Source organism: Pezoporus wallicus, unplaced genomic scaffold, assembly GCF_028554395.1.
Source record: "Pezoporus wallicus isolate ANWC-B61680 ecotype Strahan unplaced genomic scaffold, APGP_CSIRO_Pwel_v1 contig_4309, whole genome shotgun sequence".
NCBI lineage: Eukaryota > Metazoa > Chordata > Aves > Psittaciformes > Psittacidae > Pezoporus > Pezoporus wallicus.
The window spans coordinates 291,878-312,382 of record NW_026638191.1 but is presented as its reverse complement, the minus strand read 5'-3'; the positions used below and the strand labels follow the sequence as shown (position 1 = coordinate 312,382).

Here is a 20,505-nt window from a genome sequence, read left to right as displayed (position 1 = left end):
TTGGACAGAGCCTTGGATGGCATTGTTTAGTGTGAGGTGTCCCTGCCCATGGCAGGGGGTTAGAACTGGATGTCCTTAAGGTCCTTTCCAACCCTAACTGTTCTATGATTCTATGATGGAGAACAGAGGAGAAGCAGCAAAGCGATGGCACACGTTGCCTTTGGCACTTGGCTTGAAGGTTTGTTGGGGTGTTTTGCAGACTTCTTAGAGTTTGAATCCATCTGGGAGGCAATAGGACCAGCTCACAGGCTGTTAGACCTGGGGCCACGATCCTTCAGCAGATGTATTGCTTTGGGGTTACACCATATGCATGGTGTCTCCCTCTGGCATTACACCATCAGCTCTTATTTGGGCAAAGCCCTTCCTGAATGTCTGCTTCCTGGGAATACTGCTGAGCATATGCATTCCTCACTCCCGAGGATCCTCTGTAGCCCGCAGCACTCTTAATTGATTCAATTACGATATTATCTTACGAGCTTCCTGTTAATGAAGAAGCTGTCTGTTAGCTCTTGATACAAAGCTGTGCTTGAAAGGCTTCCTCTCCCCGGGTGGCCCTGTTGTCGCCTGTCCTATTAATGAGCAGCTCAGCCATGGGGACCACGTGCTCCCAGGACGTGCACAGACCTTTAGCAATGGCTCTCTCCAAAGAGACTCACTGCCCAGGCATTTCTGGGTTAATAAGAAAACCAGCTAATTGATAAGGTAAATTGGTGGTGGAGGTAAATGTGGATAAACGTGCCCTATCCTGGTGTGCTGTTGTCAGAGCCTGGCTGGGGGCTGGCTATGCTGCTCGGGTATCTGTGCCCTGGTCATTGCAGCCGTATGAGCACCCTCCCTGCCGCAAAGGAATGGGTGAAAAGTCTGGTTACAGCAGCTTCCTGCAGAATTGAAGCACACCAAATACTTCAAACTGCATCTGCTCCAATATTTTATTTATTTTTTTTCAAGATTCTGTCACAAATACTTAGAAATAATCTTGGAAGGGGTGAAACAATAGTGTTATTGTTCTTTTTGCCTTCATTTTTCTTCTCAACCTGGCTTAGTGCATTGCTGAGACTGAGACTTGGCCTCTCTCTGCTCTCCTGTGCTTGGCAGGAAAGGCTGTGCTCCCAAAGGCTGTGTGTCTGTCTGCCCCATCTCCCCCTCTCCCCAGGATTTTGGATGTCTGGGCAAGTCTTCCCCTCTGGGAATGTGATGTGAGCAGTCTTGTTTGGAGCTTGGATGGAAACCCTTGCTGCTGATACAATTTGTAGGATTCTTCACATGCCAGTCACCTCCCTTCCACAATTCCTTGCTGGCTGGGGAGTGTTGTGGCCAGGGAGAAAGGTGCTCTCCCAGGAATCCTGCCCTGACCTGCCTTGGTTTCTGCAGACCATCTTCTGATGCCTATCTGTGTGTCCCTCCCCTAGGGCTTGTGGGGTTGCTGCACTTTTATCCTTCCAGTCCTCTTCCAGAGCTGTGCCTGCTCTCCTTGGCTCCCCTGGGACAGAGCAGTGAAACAACCTGTGCGTAGTCCCCATCCTGCAAAATCAGCAGGAGCAAGATGGGCCAGAAAGGATACAGGGAACCTCAAGGCATAGAACCCTGCCAGCTGGCTTCCTCTGGCTTCCTGGTGGCACCTCTCAGGTCTAGAGCTGACCTTTTCCCATCGCTGTTCTGTGTTTTCTTTTGTGTATGTAGCGCTACAGAAGAGCCATCAGCCCACGACCCATGGGCTGGATTCTGCAGATGTGTGCTCTTGTATCTTGCTAACACAAACTGCCTGCCGTGGTTGCAGTGGCACCGGCGCTGTTTTTGTTGGAGTGGGTTTTTTAGCTGTTCTTCAACCACAGGCTTATTCCTTGTAAAACTGATGAACTAGTATTTGCTGCTGCCTTCTCTGGAGCTGCGTGATGTGGCAGCCAGGCTGGAAGGGTCCATGCGACCGACCTCTCTGCCTTGTTCCTTCTCTACTTTCCCTTTCTGTGTGTGCTGGAGGGGGCTATTTTTTTGCCTCCAGCAAGAGAAGAGATAGCAGCTTGTGAATGCACAGGCATGATGGTACCAACACATGGCAGGCAGCGCAGGGGCTGGTCTGGCTGGGGTGATGCTCCAGCAGGGTGCCTGCAGCGAGAGGGCCCCCACGCCACCTCCTGCTCACTGAGCAGCCACTACAAGAGGCGCTTTTGGTGAAGCCAAAGGAAATAGAGAAACGGGCTGAGTTTTGGCTGGGTTTGGTGGGATCACATGGGTAGGAGCAGATCTGGCCAGAGGCACAGCCCAGGCATGTGCATATGGGAGAAAATACAGCTTGCACCATTCGTGCCTTGTAGGCTCATAGTGCTCCCGGGAGTGAGAGATCCTCAGCTTGCATTCGAAGTTGAGAGGAGGGGAAAGCTTCCAGTGACTCGAGTATTGTGTTGCTTAACAGCAATCAGATGTGCGGCGTTTGCAACTTGTTTTGCTCGCCCTTTCCCAGTCACAAGCTTTCCTGAGCTCTTCCCCACCTCTCTGCTGTAGCACAACACGGGTGTTTTGCAGGGTAATGGGGATGTTGTGTCTTCCCTTATTTTCATAGATTGAGAGAAGAGCAGGAGGGTGTTGCATGCCCAGAAAGGCTGAGGAAGTGGTGCTGCCCTGGGAGCCTGCAGTGCCTTGGGGAGGCGAGTCCTCCCTCATCCCTGCTCTGCTCACTTTGCGGCTGCTGGTAACGTCACCACAGTTATTGCTGAGTCTGGAGTCATTTGCTTTGTTAGGAACTCCCTCAAATTTGTTTTGAGAAGCAGCTGTAAACATGGTGTGTTTGTGCTTAGTGTCATCCTGGGTTTGAGTTATCTTGTTTTCATTTTGGAGAGAATATTTGAGAGCTTCTTTTGGTTTTCCTGTTGTCTTTCAGAGTGTTGGGCAGTTTTTTATTCCATCTCAGAATGTAGGAAAAATTCCTGCTTCCTTCTGCCCCCTGCCCACCAAACCTCAAGAATTTTATCTTAATGCATTTGAAATCCAAGGGAAAAAAAAAACAACAACACAATTATTGGATGTGCAGAGGGCTGCATTGACAAAAAGTGCTTAGCTTTAGTGTTACAGCACTTTAAAGAAGTTCATGCCTAGCAGGAGTCCACAGCCCTAGCTAGGGGCAGAAACCTTTAAAAAGCATGTGAAAAAATAGGTGCCAAATAGCAAGAGCCATGAAAACCAGGGAGCCAAGTGGGACACATCCCCAGGGCGCGTTGGGACCCCGCAGTTTGGCCCTGCATAGGCTCCACATGGTGAAGGGGCTCCCGGTGTTACTTGGTGGAGCAGCAGGCAGGAGGAAGCACGACTTGTGCATCCAGGGGCTCGGTGGTCCCTGTCCTCCTGGGTGAGGGCTGCCTGCAGATGCCTCTCATAGGATCAATGGCTTTGGCTCTCCACTTGCATGACTTCCTCCCTGCATGAAATACTTTAAATATTCATTGGGTTGGAGGAGAACGGTTGGTTGGACCTTGCAGGTGCTCAGGGCACTCCCAGGGCAGGTTGTCTGCAGTGCTTCCATAAGCACTTAATTATTTATGCTGAGTGCAATAGCTCAAATAGGAGAGGGCAAGACCCGTTTAAAATACCCTTAGGACTAGTGAGCTCTTCAAGTGATGGGAGACTGAGCTCAGATCCATACCCCAGAGAAAACAAGGGGGAGTTTGCATCGCCCTCCCCTTCCTTCCAAAGGGAGTATCTGAGTGATTGGATAGATGACTGGTCATGCTTTCTCCTCTTCTGCTCTGTGTAAAGTGCTAAGTCCAATCCAGATGGTGTTTTTGAGCAAGACCAAGTAAAGCAAATGCTGAGGACATTGATCCTGCCAGGGCATTGGTAAAGCACCATAGCAACTGCAAGGAAGTTGTGTGCTTGTGTTGAAGCACCAGTGCAGGCACCCAGTGAAACCAGGAGGTGGTTATCACCTCTTTGCTGACTAAACATACTAAGTGTAGTTGCATCAGTCAGGAAATCATTTGTTTAATGCTGAAGATACTATAAAACATTCATCCCTCAAAGCCTGTGTAGCACAAAGTGTTCCCCAGACCTGATGTCTAACTTCATGGCCTTTTGCAGGCAAACATGAATTGATGCTGTGAGTCCAAGTCAGTTGTAGTCCAGGAACTGTGTCAGTGCTGGGCTATGCTTGAGCTAATAAGCTTAAAATGTGCCTTTTTTGAGGAGCTTCTGAGATCTAGTGACTGAGGCCCATCAGGATGAAACTCAATAGTTTCAGAAGTGCAGGTTACATAAATCACCCATGCTGAGCAAAATTATAGTGATGAACAACATTGACAGTGAGAAATAGTGGAGATGATGCTAAGGTCTTGTGCTTCTGGCACTGCTTTGGGTGTGTTTACCTCGGTGCTGTACTTTGGCTAATGGTGCTGTGTACGATGTCTCAGCACACTGCTGGTTAGGAGAACCAGCCTTAGAGTGGCCTTGTGTTGTCTAAGTTATTCACTGACTTTAATCACCTCTCTTGCATTTCCTGTTCTAGATGCAAATGCTGGACAAGTTTCCAATGGAAGGAGGGCAGAAAGACCCCAAGCAAAGGATCATCCCCTTTCTGCCAGGTAGGAGAGTGGGCTCCAGCAAAAACTATGCTAGTTTTGTCATGGCAGGAGCTTTTTCCCAGTGTGTGTGTGAGCATACATGTGCTTTAGCTCTTACCTACTGAACCATCTGAGCAAGTTCTTGACCATGTCCATTAATGCATCTATATTTGTTAGCAATGTGCCCAGCAAGTGTTAAACCCCTCAGTCATTCTCTCTCCCTCCAGAAGTCATTAAAGGAGGACTACAGCTAAGCAACCCTGCTAGCACAGCTAGCCAGGAACAACCCGGTAGCAGCATGCTTGTTTTCAGAAGGAGCCTGGCCAGCAGAGCACAGGGCTGAGGATGGTGTGAGGCTCCCCCAGGAAGTGCTCATATGCTGGTTTTCCTGTCCCATGCAACTCAAAGGGCCATCCAGAGGGAGGAGAACAACATTGAATTCCACATGTTAAATCAAGCTGATTGACAGCCTTGGCTTCCTCCCATAATGTTCAGGGCTGGTTGCTCAAAGACAGGATTTCTGTGGCATGACGTGTGCCTTCCCAGCCCAGTGTACAGCTGAGCGTTTGTGTGCTTGAGGAACAGATGCTATGGTCTGTTGCAGACTTTCTGATGTGGGGGATTGCTTGTGGCTGCCCTTTGGTGCTGTTGCTATGGGGAAAAAAAGAACCCTAACATGCCTGGCAAAAATAACCAGCCTGGGGAGGCCCTGGGAATCTTTCATGCACCCATAGCTAATGGCTTTGACCACAGAGTTGTCTTTACTCCCACCCCCAAGTAGCTAATGGGCATATTTAGAAATGTCACGATACCATAATCACTTCCAGTGACTGTCAGGTCCATTTAGTGCAGCCCTTTGTGCTGTGCTCTGCCTCCTGGCTTTTCTAAAGGCAGAAAGGCATTTAGAGGGCTTTACTTTTCTCTGACTGGCATGAAGAAAACCATTTATGTCCCTTTCTGAGCAAGAGGATATTGTTTGGGTTTCCCATAGAGGCATTTCTGATTCAGGCTTGTCCTTGCACAGTAACATTAGCAAAAGCAAAGCACACCTGACTTGAATACCGCAGAAAAGCCCTTACTGTACAAGTACTCCCGCCAGCAAGAAGTGGGGAGGAGAAATGGAAGCCAAATTGGCAAAGGGCGTAACTTGGAAAAATTGGATGCATGGTTTGGCCCTGCTGCACTTGCAGAAAATCCCCACCAAAATGCTGCTGTTTCTGGAAGGCAGTGATCGGGCTTGGGAAGCCTGGTCGGAGCACTTCTCACAGCACACTCATCAATATTTGTTTCTTCTTCTTGGTGTTGAAATGGTTTCCCTTTGCTAAGAAGCATGTCACTGGGATTTCCATTGGAGGAAAAAAAGGAGTTGAAGTTGCTGGAAAATAAAGCCTGGCTCTTGTGTAAGAAAGCAGCTTTGGGGACTTAGGATGACCATCCTGTGGAGGAGCTTGTGCATTTGTGTGTCCTCTGGTATGCTTAGACTTGCTAGTTTTTATTATGTTCAGCTTCTGTGAGTGCTGCAGTTTGCTCCCAATGCCATTTTGAGCAACGTTCTTAGCATCTGAATTTCATTACCAGTGAGGATTTGGCTCCAGTGCCTTACTGAAAGTACGCTGCTTTCTGGGAAGCCTGTTGTAGAGTAACCTAAGACATTGTGGCCGCTGTGATTCTCAAAAATGTCTCCTGTGACCCTGTGCCCTCTGCAGCTTTGGCTTTTTGAGAAACACCCTAAGTGTTCCAAACACAGGGTCAGCACCACAACCTGAGAAGGTGCCATTGGGTTTGTCTGTCAGGCTGGTTTCCTGGGACGGGAAGAGTTCTGTGATTACTCCATAGTTACAACATCCAGCCCACAGGAACTCTGTTTGCTTTGTGATGCTTTGTTTTGTTAATGTTTACTTTGAGGATTTGACTTCTTGGAAATTTCTGGAGACTTTGTGTCTTTTAAAGTTGGTCTCTGATGGTATCAGAAGAGGCTCTTGTATGTGTAAGTCTGTCAGCCTGCACGGCTGTTTGACATGGAGTCATAAAGCTGGGTCCTCCAGAGCTGAGCACTTAAGGTTTGGGGCCAGGGGTAGTCCCTTCCCCAGCACTGGCACCATGCTCATCCCATAGCGCATCCTGATGGGATCAGGTTTTGCCTGGCAGAGCATTGCAGTGCTCCTGCACCATGCCTGAAGTGCCTCTGACACCATATAGGGGAATTTGAAGTGGACTCTTGGCTGCTTCTGCTGGCTCTGAGCTGGGAGGCACAGCCTGCTCAGCTTCATGTGGTGCTGTGGATGGCCCCTCAGAACAGCTCTGATGGCACCCAGCCCATCCATGGCATCCACTGTGGTCCCTGGAGAGGAGTCAGAAACAGCTGGCAAGAGAGAAGAGAGACCTGCCACTGCCTGGCCCTGGGGATGTGGTGCTGGGCAGCTCCATCCTCGCCTGCAGGAGTCCACACTAAGGGTTACATACTTTTTGGCTGGGAGATGATGGTATGGAGACCCCAGGAAAGAATGAACTAAGAAAACAAATGAGCTCAGTTGGGCCTGCTGTGTAAGGGCTGTGCCAGATCTTTCAGGAAACAGCTTTTATAAGGAGAGTGGAGCCTTCCAAACATCGTACAGCCCGAGTGGCCTGGAGCAGATCCTGGCCAGTCTGCTTCACTGGAAACGTGAGCTCCAGCAAGGAGGGGTTGCCTGAGGCTGAGCTAACTTTGGCTGTAAAATTGCTTTTTAGGAAGCTTTAGCTACAGATAATAGTGAACTCCCAAGAAGGGAGCAGGAGCAATGGGGTTTGGTGAGATCATTTTAAGAAGGAGAATTATGCCTCCTTTCTGCTCCCTTCCCAGCCTGCTAACCTGCTCAGCATGGGCATCAGTGCTGCCCACAGACTTTGGGGCTTTTCTCCCAGAACAGCTATGGGGATGTTCATAGCTCCCCACGAAGGCCCCATAGAGGAGGTAGAGAACAAATCATCCATTTTAATACCTGACTTTCCTCAGTCCCATTGTGTTTTCATCTGAGCTAGAGATGGGGCAAGGGTCCTAATTACTATTTTCTGCACTAGCAAGATGAGCATCTCTGCTGTAGCACTATTGGGTGGACAGTCCCAGGCTCGCTTGCAGTATGGTTGCCTTTTCTGCAGGGTTTCAGCTAAGCTGATGTGCAGACAGTATTACCCCAGGCAGAGTGCTGTGCTGGAGCAGTTGCTCTACTTCTGACCCTTGAGCTATCTTTAAGAAAACTACCTTATGTTTTATCCCATTACATAGAAACAATGGTCTTGGGAGCATTGTGCTCAAATGAGACCATGAGAGCCTAAGGGCTGTCTTGGTTGGGGCACTATTTAGTTCAGCTTCATTTCACAGATGTTTGGGACTCCATGATTATGCTATACCCAGGACAGCCCCAGAGGCACTTTTCTTGTTCCCCTCGCTTTTGCCAGGATACGCTCACAGCACAGGACGTTGCCAAACAGATGCTAAATGCAGGGCTCCTGGAAACACCATCTCCCATGCCTGCTTCCCCATCCTCGGAATAGCCCATGTAGCTGGCTGCTCCAGAGGCTGGGATTAATTATATGTACATTTGGGGCTGCCTTATTTTGAAGTGAGTTTGGAACCCGTGCCAGGGAAAATCTGGATGTGATTTGAAAGGTGCAGAGAAGTGAATTCTTTCCGAGGCCGTGGGGCGTGGGGAGTCCGTCAGGGTAAAGCAAGAGGCACAGCTGGTTTTCCACTCTCGAAATATCTGGCTTGGTTCATGGCTGTGATCGGCAGCGTGATGTGTTTCAGGTTCTCTGCCCCTCCAGATATTGCTGCACATCCAGTAACAGCCTTTGGCTCAAGAGGAGCCTCCGCTATTTTGCTGGTTGAAATCCCTCTGCCTCCGTGTTTTTTTCAGCCCCTTGATCCCCCCTTATAACTTCAGCTCTGTCTGGAGCATTCCTGCAGGAGGGAGTGATTTGCAGAGCTCTGTTTCCCTATATGTTTGTTTGGAGAGATTAATCTTGTTTGGAGAGATTAACCTCTCTTGTGTCCTGCCTGCTCTGTCTCACACTGCTGGAGACCCTTATCCACCCTTTCCCCAAGCTCCCTCCTGACACCTCTCAGTGGAGGCCACACTGCAGCTCTTTGCAGCCCCCTCTTCCCCTGGAGCTGCTGCAGCACCCTGTGCTCTTGGTTAGTCAGACAAAGCAAAGCGGCCTTCATTAGTTCCTCCAGTGCTGGGAGAGCAGAGGCTTCCTGGCACTAGAGCAGTTTTCATGGGCAGAGTATCTTCCGTGGAGCTTCTCTAGCTGGTGCTGGCCCTGCTCCATGAGGGATGGAGCTCGTGTCCGCCAGGGACATGAGTTCCATCCTCCTCCTCCTGCCCAGCTGGGTAGGAAGTAACACCAATGTTATTTCTGCTCTTGAAGCTCTGAGGCCAGTGATGTGCAGAGTAAAAGCCAGCAGATTGTCACCCTGTGTCCTAGACGGACTGTGTCAGTGAAAGGAGTGTCACAGTGGGGTTTTGTAGGGGAAAGGAGGGTAGGAATTGTGACAAAAGAAGGTTTTAAGGAGAGATTTGAAGGAAACCATGCCATGGCATGGCAGAGTTTAGAGAAAAACTCTCCCTTAGGGTGAGGCACAACGTGGGACAGTTGGGACAACAGCTATTGTGGCGCAGTGCTGGCTGGCCTGAGGTTCACAGGGACATGCTGGGTGGATTTGCTGCCTATTCATCATGTTGGATGAACTCTGATATGTGGTGGGCCTCTGGCCACCGTGGATAGAAATAAGTAGCAGTGGTGGAGGGAGAGGAGTGTGCTCATGGATAAAGGAAAAAAAGGAGGAGTGGAGCTGCGTTACTGGGAGATAGAGCTTTGTAACCGGGGAGCTTCGCATCCCAGGAGGTTGTGAGCCCTATCCACTGACTGATGGAGGCTTGAAACATCATCAAGGTGCTCCACTGTGGTTTTCCAGGTTTCCCTTCCAGCAGGGTGAAGTGCACTGACAGCTCCCTGCTATCAGGCTAGAGCTCAGGGTAAGGAAGGAGATGAAGCAGAACCACTGGGACAGCTTGAGTGCCAGAGCTGAGCAGATGATGCCAGGCAGGTCAAAAGGGAGGGAAGGGGTCAGACAGGGGAAGGGATAAGCAGGCATGAGTGCTTTCTTTCTAGGCTGCTTGCTAGGTCTTCCTCCCTCTGCCAGGACGGGGGATGCTTGCTGCTGACTCGGAAATCCTTCAGGTGTGGTCAGACACTGGCATTGTGGTAGGTTGAGATCTTTTTGTTAGATTTAGCCCCCTCTCCAGTTCCCCCCCTCTGAGAACCAGCTGGTGCCCCCAGTGATGAAGCACCTGTACTGGTATTTGCTTGGCTGTAAAAACAAACCAGGGTCAACAAGGAGATAAAACTAGCAAACAAATGCTCAAGTTAGCAAGGAGAGCTGGAGATGTGGCTTCTGCTGCTTTGTTACTCTTGAATTTATCTTTTCTTTGGGTAGGTAAGAGCCTCAATTGCTTGGAAGCAGTCTCTGGAGAGCACAGCAGGCTTTGGCTGTGCCATCAGCTCAGTGTAGGGGCTGGGGGGCCTGGGGAAGAGCAGCAGGGTAAGGATTGGCATCTCTTGCTCTTGGTGAATCCTCTGCTAAGGGCTGCGGCTCCTGCTCTGCCCCTTTCCTAGGTTGTTCATGGGGACTGGGGATGGTTGGGGTCTTCTGGACAGCACTGTGATACAGCTATCTTCATTTGCTTTGACTTTTAAGGAATTGCATATATTTCAGCTCTTTCCCTCTTGGTTTTATTCCCTCTGTTTAAAGGATGGGTTGTGTTGGTCGGATTTCTCCAGTCAAAATGCTAATGAAGAATAACAGTACTGCAGGGTTATCAGTAAAGTGCAGATGCATGTAAAACACCTAATGTCTGCTGGGAAAGGGGGTAACAAATGTATAGCAAGCAAAGCACGTACAATGCTTCAGTGCATCTACAGCTATATTAATAATATCATATTAATACATAATAAATATAAATATTTAAATATGTATAAATATAATACATAACAAATATATGCACTGAAATAAGTGTTGTATATTCTACTGAAGGAAGAGCACTTCCTAAATTGTAACTTGTTCACTGAGTGTCTTCAGAGCCGTTCTCCTCAGAGACACCACTTTTTCCCTGTAAGCATTAACAGGTTTTCAAGATCCAGAAAAAGCAGACAGCATGTCCTGGCGTCTGGGTGCTTCTCGCGCAGGGAGACGTGCCAGGGCAGCCATCCTGTAGTAGTGCCTTATCTCTGTCTTCTTTTTCCAAAATCAACTCACTTGACACATTCCCAGGTGATAAATGTTCAGTCTCTGTAGCTTGCTTTGTGTGTACGAAGGACACTGTATTTTACCGCACTTCCTTGTGCCTTGGCTTTCTTGTGCTAGCCTGGAGGAAGACTAAGTGCTGTGATTGCTCATGGGTAACATTAGGTATGTAGATAACAAAATCTAATCATTTCTGAATGCTTGAGTTGTGGCAAGAGTGTGAAGCTGGTGAGCTGGAAGCTGCAGCAGCCCTGGCCCTACCTGCCAATGGAAAACACCACTAATCGGCCAGATGTCCACAACTGCCTTCCTTCACATGTCTTCCTCTTGGTATTCCTCATGCTGATGTTGAAGCTGAGGCCAGGAGCACTGCTATGAGGCTGTTAGAAGTAAAGTAAGTCTTGTCTGAGGATGTTCTTAAAGAAAAAGTAGAGCTGGTAGTTATTTTTCTCATAATGGAGCAAATCTTGCTATTGCATCCAGGAGTCAAGGATCCAAACTGCACCAAGGCTGTCCTTGCTCTTGCTTGTTACTACAAAGGCAACTGAGATTGCTCCCCATTTGCTGTCACTCTGCGTCTGTCATGCTGCAGCTTTACTGAGTGAACAGTTCAGCCGACTGGGAAGCCTTACCTTGGAAAATCAAATCCAAGAGACTTTTCCGTCTTTTCTGCTGGAGGAGGTAATCCTGAACTTTCTCCTCTCCTTTGGTATGAACTATAGAATACTAGACCTCAATCTGGTCCAGTCTTGACCAAGTATATGCTGTGGACAGAAGGAAGAGAGTCCTCCTGGACAATTAGCAGGGCAGTAACCCAGCTTTGAGCTTAGAGTTGTTACAAGCTCCTGGAGGCAGCAAAGCAGTGTAAAATAGAGAGCACTTAGAATGAGGTGTGAGTGATGAGCACCACTGGCTTTGCTGTGTTACCTGGAGCTGCAGCAATGAGGGGTGCAGATATGGGATGAATAATGATGTCACGCATTTCTCACAGTATCAGAGTATGCTAGAGATTGGAAGGGACCTCGAAAGATCATCTAGTCCAATCCCCCTGCCGGAGCAGGAACACCTAGATAAGGTTACACAGGAATGTGTCCAGGTGAGTTTTGAATGTCTCCAGGGAAGGAGACTCCACAACCTCCCTGGGCAGCCTGTTCCAGTGTTCCGTCACCCTCACTGAGAAGAAGTTTCTTCTCAAGTTTAAGTGGAACCTCTTGTGTTCCAGTTTGTACCCATTACCCCTTGTCCTATCATTGTTTGCCACTGAGTAGAGCCTGGCTCCATCCTCGTGACACTCCCCCTTTATATATTTGTATACACTAATAAGGTCACCCCTCAGTCTCCTCTTCTCTAAACTATAGAGACCCAGCTCCCTCAGTCTTTCCTCATAAGGGAGATGCTCCACTCCCTTCATCATCTTCGTTGCCCTGCGCTGGACTCTCTCCAGCAGCTCCCTGTCCTTCTTGAACTGAGGGGCCCAGAACTGGACACAATATTCCAGATGGGGTCTCACCAGGGCAGAGCAGAGGGGAAGGAGGACCTCTCTCGACCTACTAACCACCCTCCTTCTAATACACCCCAGGATGCCATTGGCCTTCTTGGCCACAAGGGCACAGTGCTGACTCATGGTCATCCTGTCGTCCACTAGGACCCCCAGGTCCCTCTCCCCTACACTGCTCTCTAACAGGTCGTTCCCCAACCTATACTAGAACCTGGGGTTGTTCCTGCCCAGATGCAGGACTCTACACTTTCCCTCGTTATATTTCATCAAGTTACTCCCTGCCCAACTCTCCAGCCTGTCCAGGTCTCGCTGGATGGCAGCACAGCCTTCTGGCATGTCAGCCACTCCTCCCAGCTTAGTGTCATCAGCAAACTTGCTGATAGTACACTCAATTCCCTCATCTAAATCGTTGATGAATATATTAAATAATACCGGTCCCAGTACTGACCCTTGAGGCACTCCACTAGTTACAGGCCTCCAACTAGACTCAGCCCCATAGACTACAACTCTCTGGCTTCTCTCCTTCAGCCAGTTCGCAGTCCACCTCACTACCTGATCATCCAGTCCACACTTCCTCAATTTAGTTGTGAGGATGCTGTGGGAGACTGTGTCAAATGCTTTGCTGAAGTCAAGGTAGACCACATCCACCGCTCTGATTATATGCATCTCTTGCATTATATGGTCATATCTCTTGCATTATATGGTCATATCTCTTGCATTATATGGTCTTTGGCCATGTGAAAAGCACTAGTGGACAGCACATATTTGCAGATGTGGTCTAAGGAAAACGTGCTTAGGAAAATACTGCATCTCACTGATGCAGCAAGTTGCTCATCTTCCATTCCAAGAGGGAAGTATTTTCCTGCACTCTCTTGCCTTGCCACTCAACGATTTATATAGTGTATTTGGCAGCACTGAAGGGTCTGAAATTATGTTAATTAGGCATTTTGATTAAAGAACAGCTTTTTGTTAGAAAATAAACTTCCTTGTCAAAAAATACAAGGTCTAGAGCAAATCAAGAGAAGAGCTGGATTTCCTGCTGGTTCATATGTTCTGTGCCTGGGCTAATGTAAGATCACTTCAGTTGTTGTGATATGTTTATTCTACAAAAATATATTCTTTTTATTGTTACCCACTAGCATCTGTTTGTTGAACATTTAAATATTCCCACACCCAGAGCTTATTATTTCAGACATTTATAATGCACCCACCCATTAGCGTTTTAATTTTGGCAGACATGAAAGCAAAACAGCCATTCCTTAAACAATTGCCAACAAAACTATTGTGATCCATTCATCTTTTCAAAAATCATCATTCAAATGGAAAAGTAGGCAGCAAATACACCACGATTGTTGATGAGAAGGGAAAACTGTTGATCATTTGCTTGTCTGATAGAAAATAATTGGTGTAGGCAAACAAAGGAGCTCCGACCTGCTTGTTGCTCCCAGGCTTTCCAGACAACTTCTGTGTTCCCAGGCTACTCACCCTCAAAATCTAAAAGACAGATAGAATAGAGGGGTATTTTCACTGTATCATAAACACTGCCAGAATTGGCTCTGGCAGCCTGAGAGAGGGAAAGCATTTCAGAGCAGAGTGTTTCCCACCATGAATGTCTGAGGCCCTCGCTGTCAACAGCACATAAATGAGAAGCAATCCTTCTGGTATGAGCTGGTCTGACCCTATGCTTTTCACTGGAGAGCAAGCTCAGAGCTAGGACTGAGTACGATTGCTGTGTGTTCCTTGGACAGTCCAGTTTCGAAGGCATTCTGCATTAACTGAGCCTAGCAGGAGATTTGGCTCCTCTATAAAGTTCTGATTCATGCTCCTTGCAAGCTGAAGTTGGGTTGGCTTAGTTCATCTCTGCTCAAAAAATGCATTGGCAGGATGCACAAGTCATGCGTGTTCCGGATCCTGGACAAGTGAGGGAGGAGCAAGGGAGTGACCCAGCCCTGGTTTTAAAGTTGTGATAAGTGTGCTGCCATTTTACCACATCCTGTTCTTGGGTAGCTTGGTACCATCCAGCCTCTGGCTCCAGCAATGCCATGGCTCCTGCAGTGGTTTGCTGTAGAGCTGAAACTAGCCATGGTGCATCCAAGGGCTGTGTGACTCTCCAGAGTTCTTTTCCTTGTTCCCATGTTGCTTGCAAAGAGGGTTTGTTGGTATTTGGTTGTGAGGGGAGTTTGGTTTCTGAGTTGCCCTATGGTGACCTCAGTGATAAGTGAAGGGATTGCATGGACAACCACATCAGTTGCTCTCCCTGGGTTTGGTGGTGGAACTGGAAACCCAAGGAGGGACAAAAAGAGATGAGACTTTCCCATGGTACAGAAGATATCGGGAGGAACTGCGGGAATCTCATTACCAGCCAACCCACCCCCAAACCCACTATTTTCCAGGTGATTGTATTGGAAAAGCAGTGCCAGTTCCTGGTGCTTTGGGAAGCTGGGTCTGAAATCCTACCAGATACCAGTCCTTTTGATCATCATATACCAGTTTCACTGTCTGCTAATGGCTTTAGTCTCATTAAGTGCCAGAGAATCTGTTCTCTGTGAAAGCAGCTTGAAGCATTTAGGACTCATTAGACTTCAAAGGAAAGAGGCCTGTACCACAAGCCAGAGGGGAGGAAATAGAATGGGCAAGAGGATCCCATTAATGGAGAACACAAATAAACCCCAGACAGGAAGGAAAATCCTATAGGTCTGACTCAGAGCTGCAGTCCCAACGCTGGCTTCGAGGACCAGTTCGATGCAGGAGTTTCACAGAGAGAAACCCTCTGGCTTGGCTTCTGCCCCCACTAGACCCAGATGCCCTGCAACAAGGGTCCCACCAGAGTCACAGGGATGTCCACTTCTCTGGCAAGCGCTGGCATTTGCCACTGGACTTGTACACAGAGGACTTGCGTACCAGCAGACTGCAAGGTATCAGGCACATGCTTGTGTAGCTCCTGCTCTTCCATCATCGCTACGTCGGTGAGAGAAGACGGGGATGCAGTTTGCTGGCAATTGTTTCCTCTGCTCTCCTTGAGCATGCTTGCAGCTTTAAATGTGCTTTATTGTGATAAGGTATTTAATCTGTGGGAGGGAATGTTGGGTTTTTTTCAACTACTAGGCTTTTGGCAAGAAGAAGATGCACAGGGAATAGGTCCTGACAGAGTGATTCAACAGTGTTCCTGGGTATTGTGCTGACCTGCTCTTCTCTTTCCATCCCTCCTGTTTAAGGGAAGATCCTGTTCCGCCGGAGTCACATTCGTGATGTTGCAGTTAAGCGCCTGATACCCATTGATGAGTACTGCAAGGTAAGAGGAGGTTTATAGCATCAACCAATGATGAAGCCACCTTGATCAGGCTCAGTCCTGGTTGACTGATAATATATAATGGTGTACCAGTGCTGGGAGGATGGGCTTTGTGTGGTGGGAGAGACTGTGGGTTTTGGGAATCAGCCAAACCAATGGAAGGGATGTCATGGCTGGAATAATAAGTACAAGGATAAAGGTGAATTAGTAAACGCATCTTGACAGCGCTGCAGTCAGCCTGCGGGTGAAAACCACTGCGGGCCAAGATAGCAAATGAGAGCAGAGTGATGGAGGTGTAGTGCAAGATGTGCTTGGATCTGTGTGCTCCATACTGCATAGGGGAAGCTGATGGTGCAAGTAACCACTTGGCTCCAGCCAGGCATGATCAGCCCCTTGTCTTCTGAATCACTAAAATGTGCCAGCTACATACAGATAGATGCACACAACTGTAAATTTAATTTTGGGAAGAACTCCCTAAGTGGTAAGATACTGCAGCTGTCTCTTTCAGAATGATGCCATTAATGGCATAAAATATAATGAATCCATTTGACTTAACAACTGAATGTAATGGCTGATGTTATATGACCCACTTAAGGAGCCTCTATCTCCTCCTTTTAATGCATTACCAAGTAATGACATGCACACTCTGCCTGGTCTTCCAGTTGCTGCTACTTAACCATAAAGCTACTGAGCTGAAGGTGGGTGTGAGACTGGTGGCTGCAGAGAAGTGGAATGAGCAAGGAGTCAGCAGGAGCAGGAGCAGAGACATGTCCCTGGAGGGCACAGTGGGCTGCAGAGGGCAGCCACAGGGTCCTGGGCACGCTCTTACTGCCGTGTTATTCATTGGAAATCGATGTTTGGAGGGTGATGGTGTAGAACAGAAATACAAAATACCTCCTCCAGCTTGGCCCTGCTGAGGGGTTGGGTGAATATGTTGTGAACAGGTTCCCACAGAAAGCTGTGTAAGAAAGTTTTTGCTTTCTTGCCATCTGCAAGCGAAGTAGTGTGTCTTCTTCTCTGGGAGAGACCTGGAAATTAGGTGGGTAAGATTTGGGGTACAAGTAGGAGCGAGGAGCAAGGCAGGGACCCACTGCTTTCACAAGGCGGTGCTCTTGCTGCTGAAGGGCTCTATTCCAGGTCCCACTGCACTGAAAAACGTGGCAATTTAAGGAAAGGTTCAAGAAGAGCAGTAGAAGAATCAGACCAATTGGTAAGAGCACCTAGCGCCAAATGAGACTTCAAACAACTAGAGGAATAAGGCGGAGTGGAGGTCTGAAATTTCTTCCCATTTCTCCGGTTTATTCTCTTCATGCTCTACATCTGCTAGTCTTTCCCTTAGTGTGAAAATGGCCTTCCTCCTGGCTAAGATTTTGAGAACATGTTAGTTGGAGGTTTGATGAAAGAGTTGCAATGCTGTGATGTCCTATCTCAACACGACTGGGTGGACCAATAAAAGAAGTGCTAGTAGGGAATAATCCTTCTGACTCTATAGACAGTGGATTTCAGTGCAATAAGGCTTGTCGGTCTTTGGTAAATGACCTTTCTCCTCAGGCTTGTGAACAGCAGGGCCTAAAGTTGCATTCTGAAGGCACTACCAGTTCACATCTTTGGGTGGCAGAGCCAGAGCTGGGACAGATGTCACACTATTTGTGTAGCTTATGGGATGCCTGGAACTGGGGAATGGTACGCACATGGGAATGGCACCCACATGGGAATGGCATCCATGCAAAACTTGGTCTTTGAATAGTCCTTCCCTGGCCCTAAAAGCCATGGATTGAGTAGTTTTCTCTCTCCTGCCTCTCACATGATCTTGATCGCAGCTGGCCTGTGATTAGTGGTCTGACTGTCTGCTGTGCTGGCAGTGGATATGACTGTGTGCTGAATGGCTGGAAGGGCTTTTGGGGGCATGCAATTAGGTCAGCATGGAGCCACATCTGATCTGTGTGGTAACCCCAGGGCTTTGCAGATGTGGCTTTGTCTCTGATATAGAAATGAGTGGTGGTTCAGTTTGCAGCCCTTGCCATGACAGGCTGGTATCTGCACTTTTGTCTCCTGTTGCTTCTCTCCCTGTCTCTTCCTGAGCTGCCATCCCCCAGTGGAACATTTTTGGGATGTGCTGGTCAAGGCTGACGCCACTAAGAGCCTGCAATGTGTAAACTGCCCAGCCTTTCCCAAGATTGATGGCTCCATATGCACAGCACGGCTAGGAAACTGAACCCTGTAATGGCAGGGAGGCTGGATGCTGGGATGGATGTCCCCATGGCTCTTACCTTGTGAAGGCACGCGCATCCGAAAGGATGGAGCTGGCTAAGCAGGGCCTGGGCAATCTCTCCTTATTCTCCTTTAGTTTTCAGTTGCAGCAGGGATGGTATGGTGGGTGTTACTTGGGGCTGTCTGTGTGTTGCTCCACTTCAGTGTGTGTTTGCTGTAGCTCTTCCCAGCCTGGCTCCACACTTCTGTGTGCCAGGAACCACATGGGTGCTGAGCTTGGTGCCATGATCCAGTCTCCTGCACTCTGAAGGCCTGTCTTCACTCAGCTCCTTGCACAGTCTTGATGCTTCCCATCACCAGTGTATCTGTTTCCTCCACAGGCTCTGATCCAGTTGCCTCCCTACATCTCCCAGTGCGAGGAGGTTCTCCAGTTCTTTGAGACAAGACCCGATGATTTGACGCCCCCCAAAGAGTAAGTTGATTGGGTGGCTGCCACTGCCAGGGTGGTGATGGAACACAAGCTGCCTCAAACTTGATGGTATCTGTAAGACTCTGATGTTCATCAGCGGTTCCCTCCATGAGTCACAGGTCTGGGATTTGGAGACTTTCTTGGGGAGGGAATGGGGCTGTGCAGCTCAAGGTGGACACCTCAATCTATTCAGCCAACTCTTGGTATAGCCTTCTCCAGTGGGGAAGTGGAAACAATTACCTGGGACCCTGTGAAGAGCTGGTCTCCTCCTGTGCCACTTTCTGTTTGTAATGCCTGTTTCAGAAACATGGTTAGTCTGAGAAGCCTCATTTCACATGGCTGCTAATGACCTCTGCCTCATTTGAAAGGCCCTTGCCCTTAACCATGTCCATGAGCCCCATCTATAATAACACTCCGGAGTCTTTCCATGCAAAGCAAGGAACATTTGCAAGGAATCTCGCGTGCCTTACGCAACTCTGTGTGGTTATAAGTCTTGTGACTATGAGCTACTTTGGCCAGGAGCCACCCATCTCTTACTAATCACAAGCAGCATAAATCTGATCAGCCGCCTCCATCTCCTGCTATGTGCTCTCTCTTTTTATGCTGCATGTGACATGATGCGCAGCTCTACCAAAGGTTGAGCAATGGAGGAGGCTTGATTAATTGTGAGAGGAAAGGCAGTAAATTGATTTGACATCATTCTGTATTAGAAGGGTGTGGAGGTAGATAAAGGGATTTTGTTTTTCTCCTCTGAGCAGCAACACTGAGCCTTTCTCCAGCTAAGTATTACGATTGTGTGGACTACATCTCCTCCCTGGGTTTTCATTTATTTTCCATTCCCTCTCTTAATTCCCCCTTCCCCCATTCCGGCTTTCCCCCTTTGGCTTCTGTTTCTATTTGCTTGGCCTGTCATCATTCCTGCTGCAGCTCCTGATCACTTGATGAGATTGGTCTGAGGGCCCTGGAGCCCATTAACTGATTGCTTTCTGTCCCCTGGCGCTGTCATCTGTCCTGCTATTGCTCACCACTTAACCTGCCACCCAGTCAGTCATCCCTTAGCAAAGGCAGCAGCTCTAGGACAAGCAAGAGACACAAGTTAAAGATGAGCTTGCAAGGACATTGGGTAGGTGTTTATCATGGTGTTAACAGTCCCTGGGGCTTTTTTGGGGTGTTGGGGGCTGTCTGTGCATGAGTCTTTGAGCCCTGTGCAATGGGAGGGTGAGCTGCTTTGCAAAAGGAGTCAGCTGTTGAACCTGCCGGTAGCTGAGGCACCTTCATACATGGTGGGTTGAAGGGCAGCTCCAGCCTGGCATGCACTTTCCTCACCTATATTTTGTCTTGTAGACTGAGCCAGAAATCAGATGGGGTGGGGACTGTGGCCAGAACAAGGAGCAGATTCAGATGTGGAGACCTTTGCATGCAGAGTGTCAGGCCCAGAGTGGTGCAGCTCTGGGCTCTGCTGTGTTCAAAGCTGTAGCTCCTGGATGTCTGACCAAGCAGTGATCAGTGCCACGGCCCTTGTTGTCTGCCTGGTTTGGGTCTGGCAGACAAGGGGAGCAGAGGTACCAGCCCAGACTCCAACCCCAAGGATGTGCTTGCCTTGTGGCGTCCGTCTTCAGGTACATCCCACAGTGTCCTTTGAGCAGCTCCGAGATGCAAAATTGCCCTCACTGCAAACTTGCTGTGTGTCTGTGAGTGTTTGAGCAGTGCAGTGCTGGATGGGAGAGTGGATGATGCATCACTGGATCCAGTGGTGTTCATATTCCCTCCTGTTGCTTGCTCCTCTCCAGGGAGGAGAGGCAAGCTCACAGCGTGTAGAATGACTTAGCGGGTGACTCCTGTCCTTTTGCCTCCAGCAGGAAAATGCTATAGCATCTCAAGGACATCTCTGTTGCATTTCCTATCCCAGCCTGAATGCCAAAGGGGTATTTATTAGCTACAATTCAAAATGCTAATTAATAAAAGTCCTTGACTCTCTCCTCTGGCAAGATTGGTGGGAGCCCTTTCCCGAGCTCCGAGCGCTGGCTCGCCGCCACCTTACCAATAATGAGATGAGAGCTGTGATAGACGGCTGGGCTGGATGCGACGCGATGGCGTGTCTGGGGTTTGGCCGGATATCATCATTCATCCGGCAGATAAATACTTTTCTCCGGGAATTTGAAAGGCAGCCAGGCCATGAGCGGAGTGAAAAAGGAAAGGCAGCGTTTC

General features: G+C 48.7%; 1 protein-coding gene across 4 annotated transcripts in view; it reads left to right on the top strand.

The window, feature by feature from the left end:
* The window catches only part of SH3PXD2B (SH3 and PX domains 2B), a 73,834-nt gene that overhangs the window by 29,003 nt on the left and 24,326 nt on the right, over window positions 1-20,505 (top strand). For all 4 annotated transcript variants that reach the window (XM_057409792.1, XM_057409790.1, XM_057409791.1 and 1 more), the window contains exons 3-5: window positions 4,493-4,568; window positions 15,544-15,620; window positions 18,209-18,300. In XM_057409792.1, the coding sequence (XP_057265775.1) occupies window positions 4,493-4,568; window positions 15,544-15,620; window positions 18,209-18,300 (245 nt within the window). The remainder of the gene's footprint in view (window positions 1-4,492; window positions 4,569-15,543; window positions 15,621-18,208; window positions 18,301-20,505) is intronic.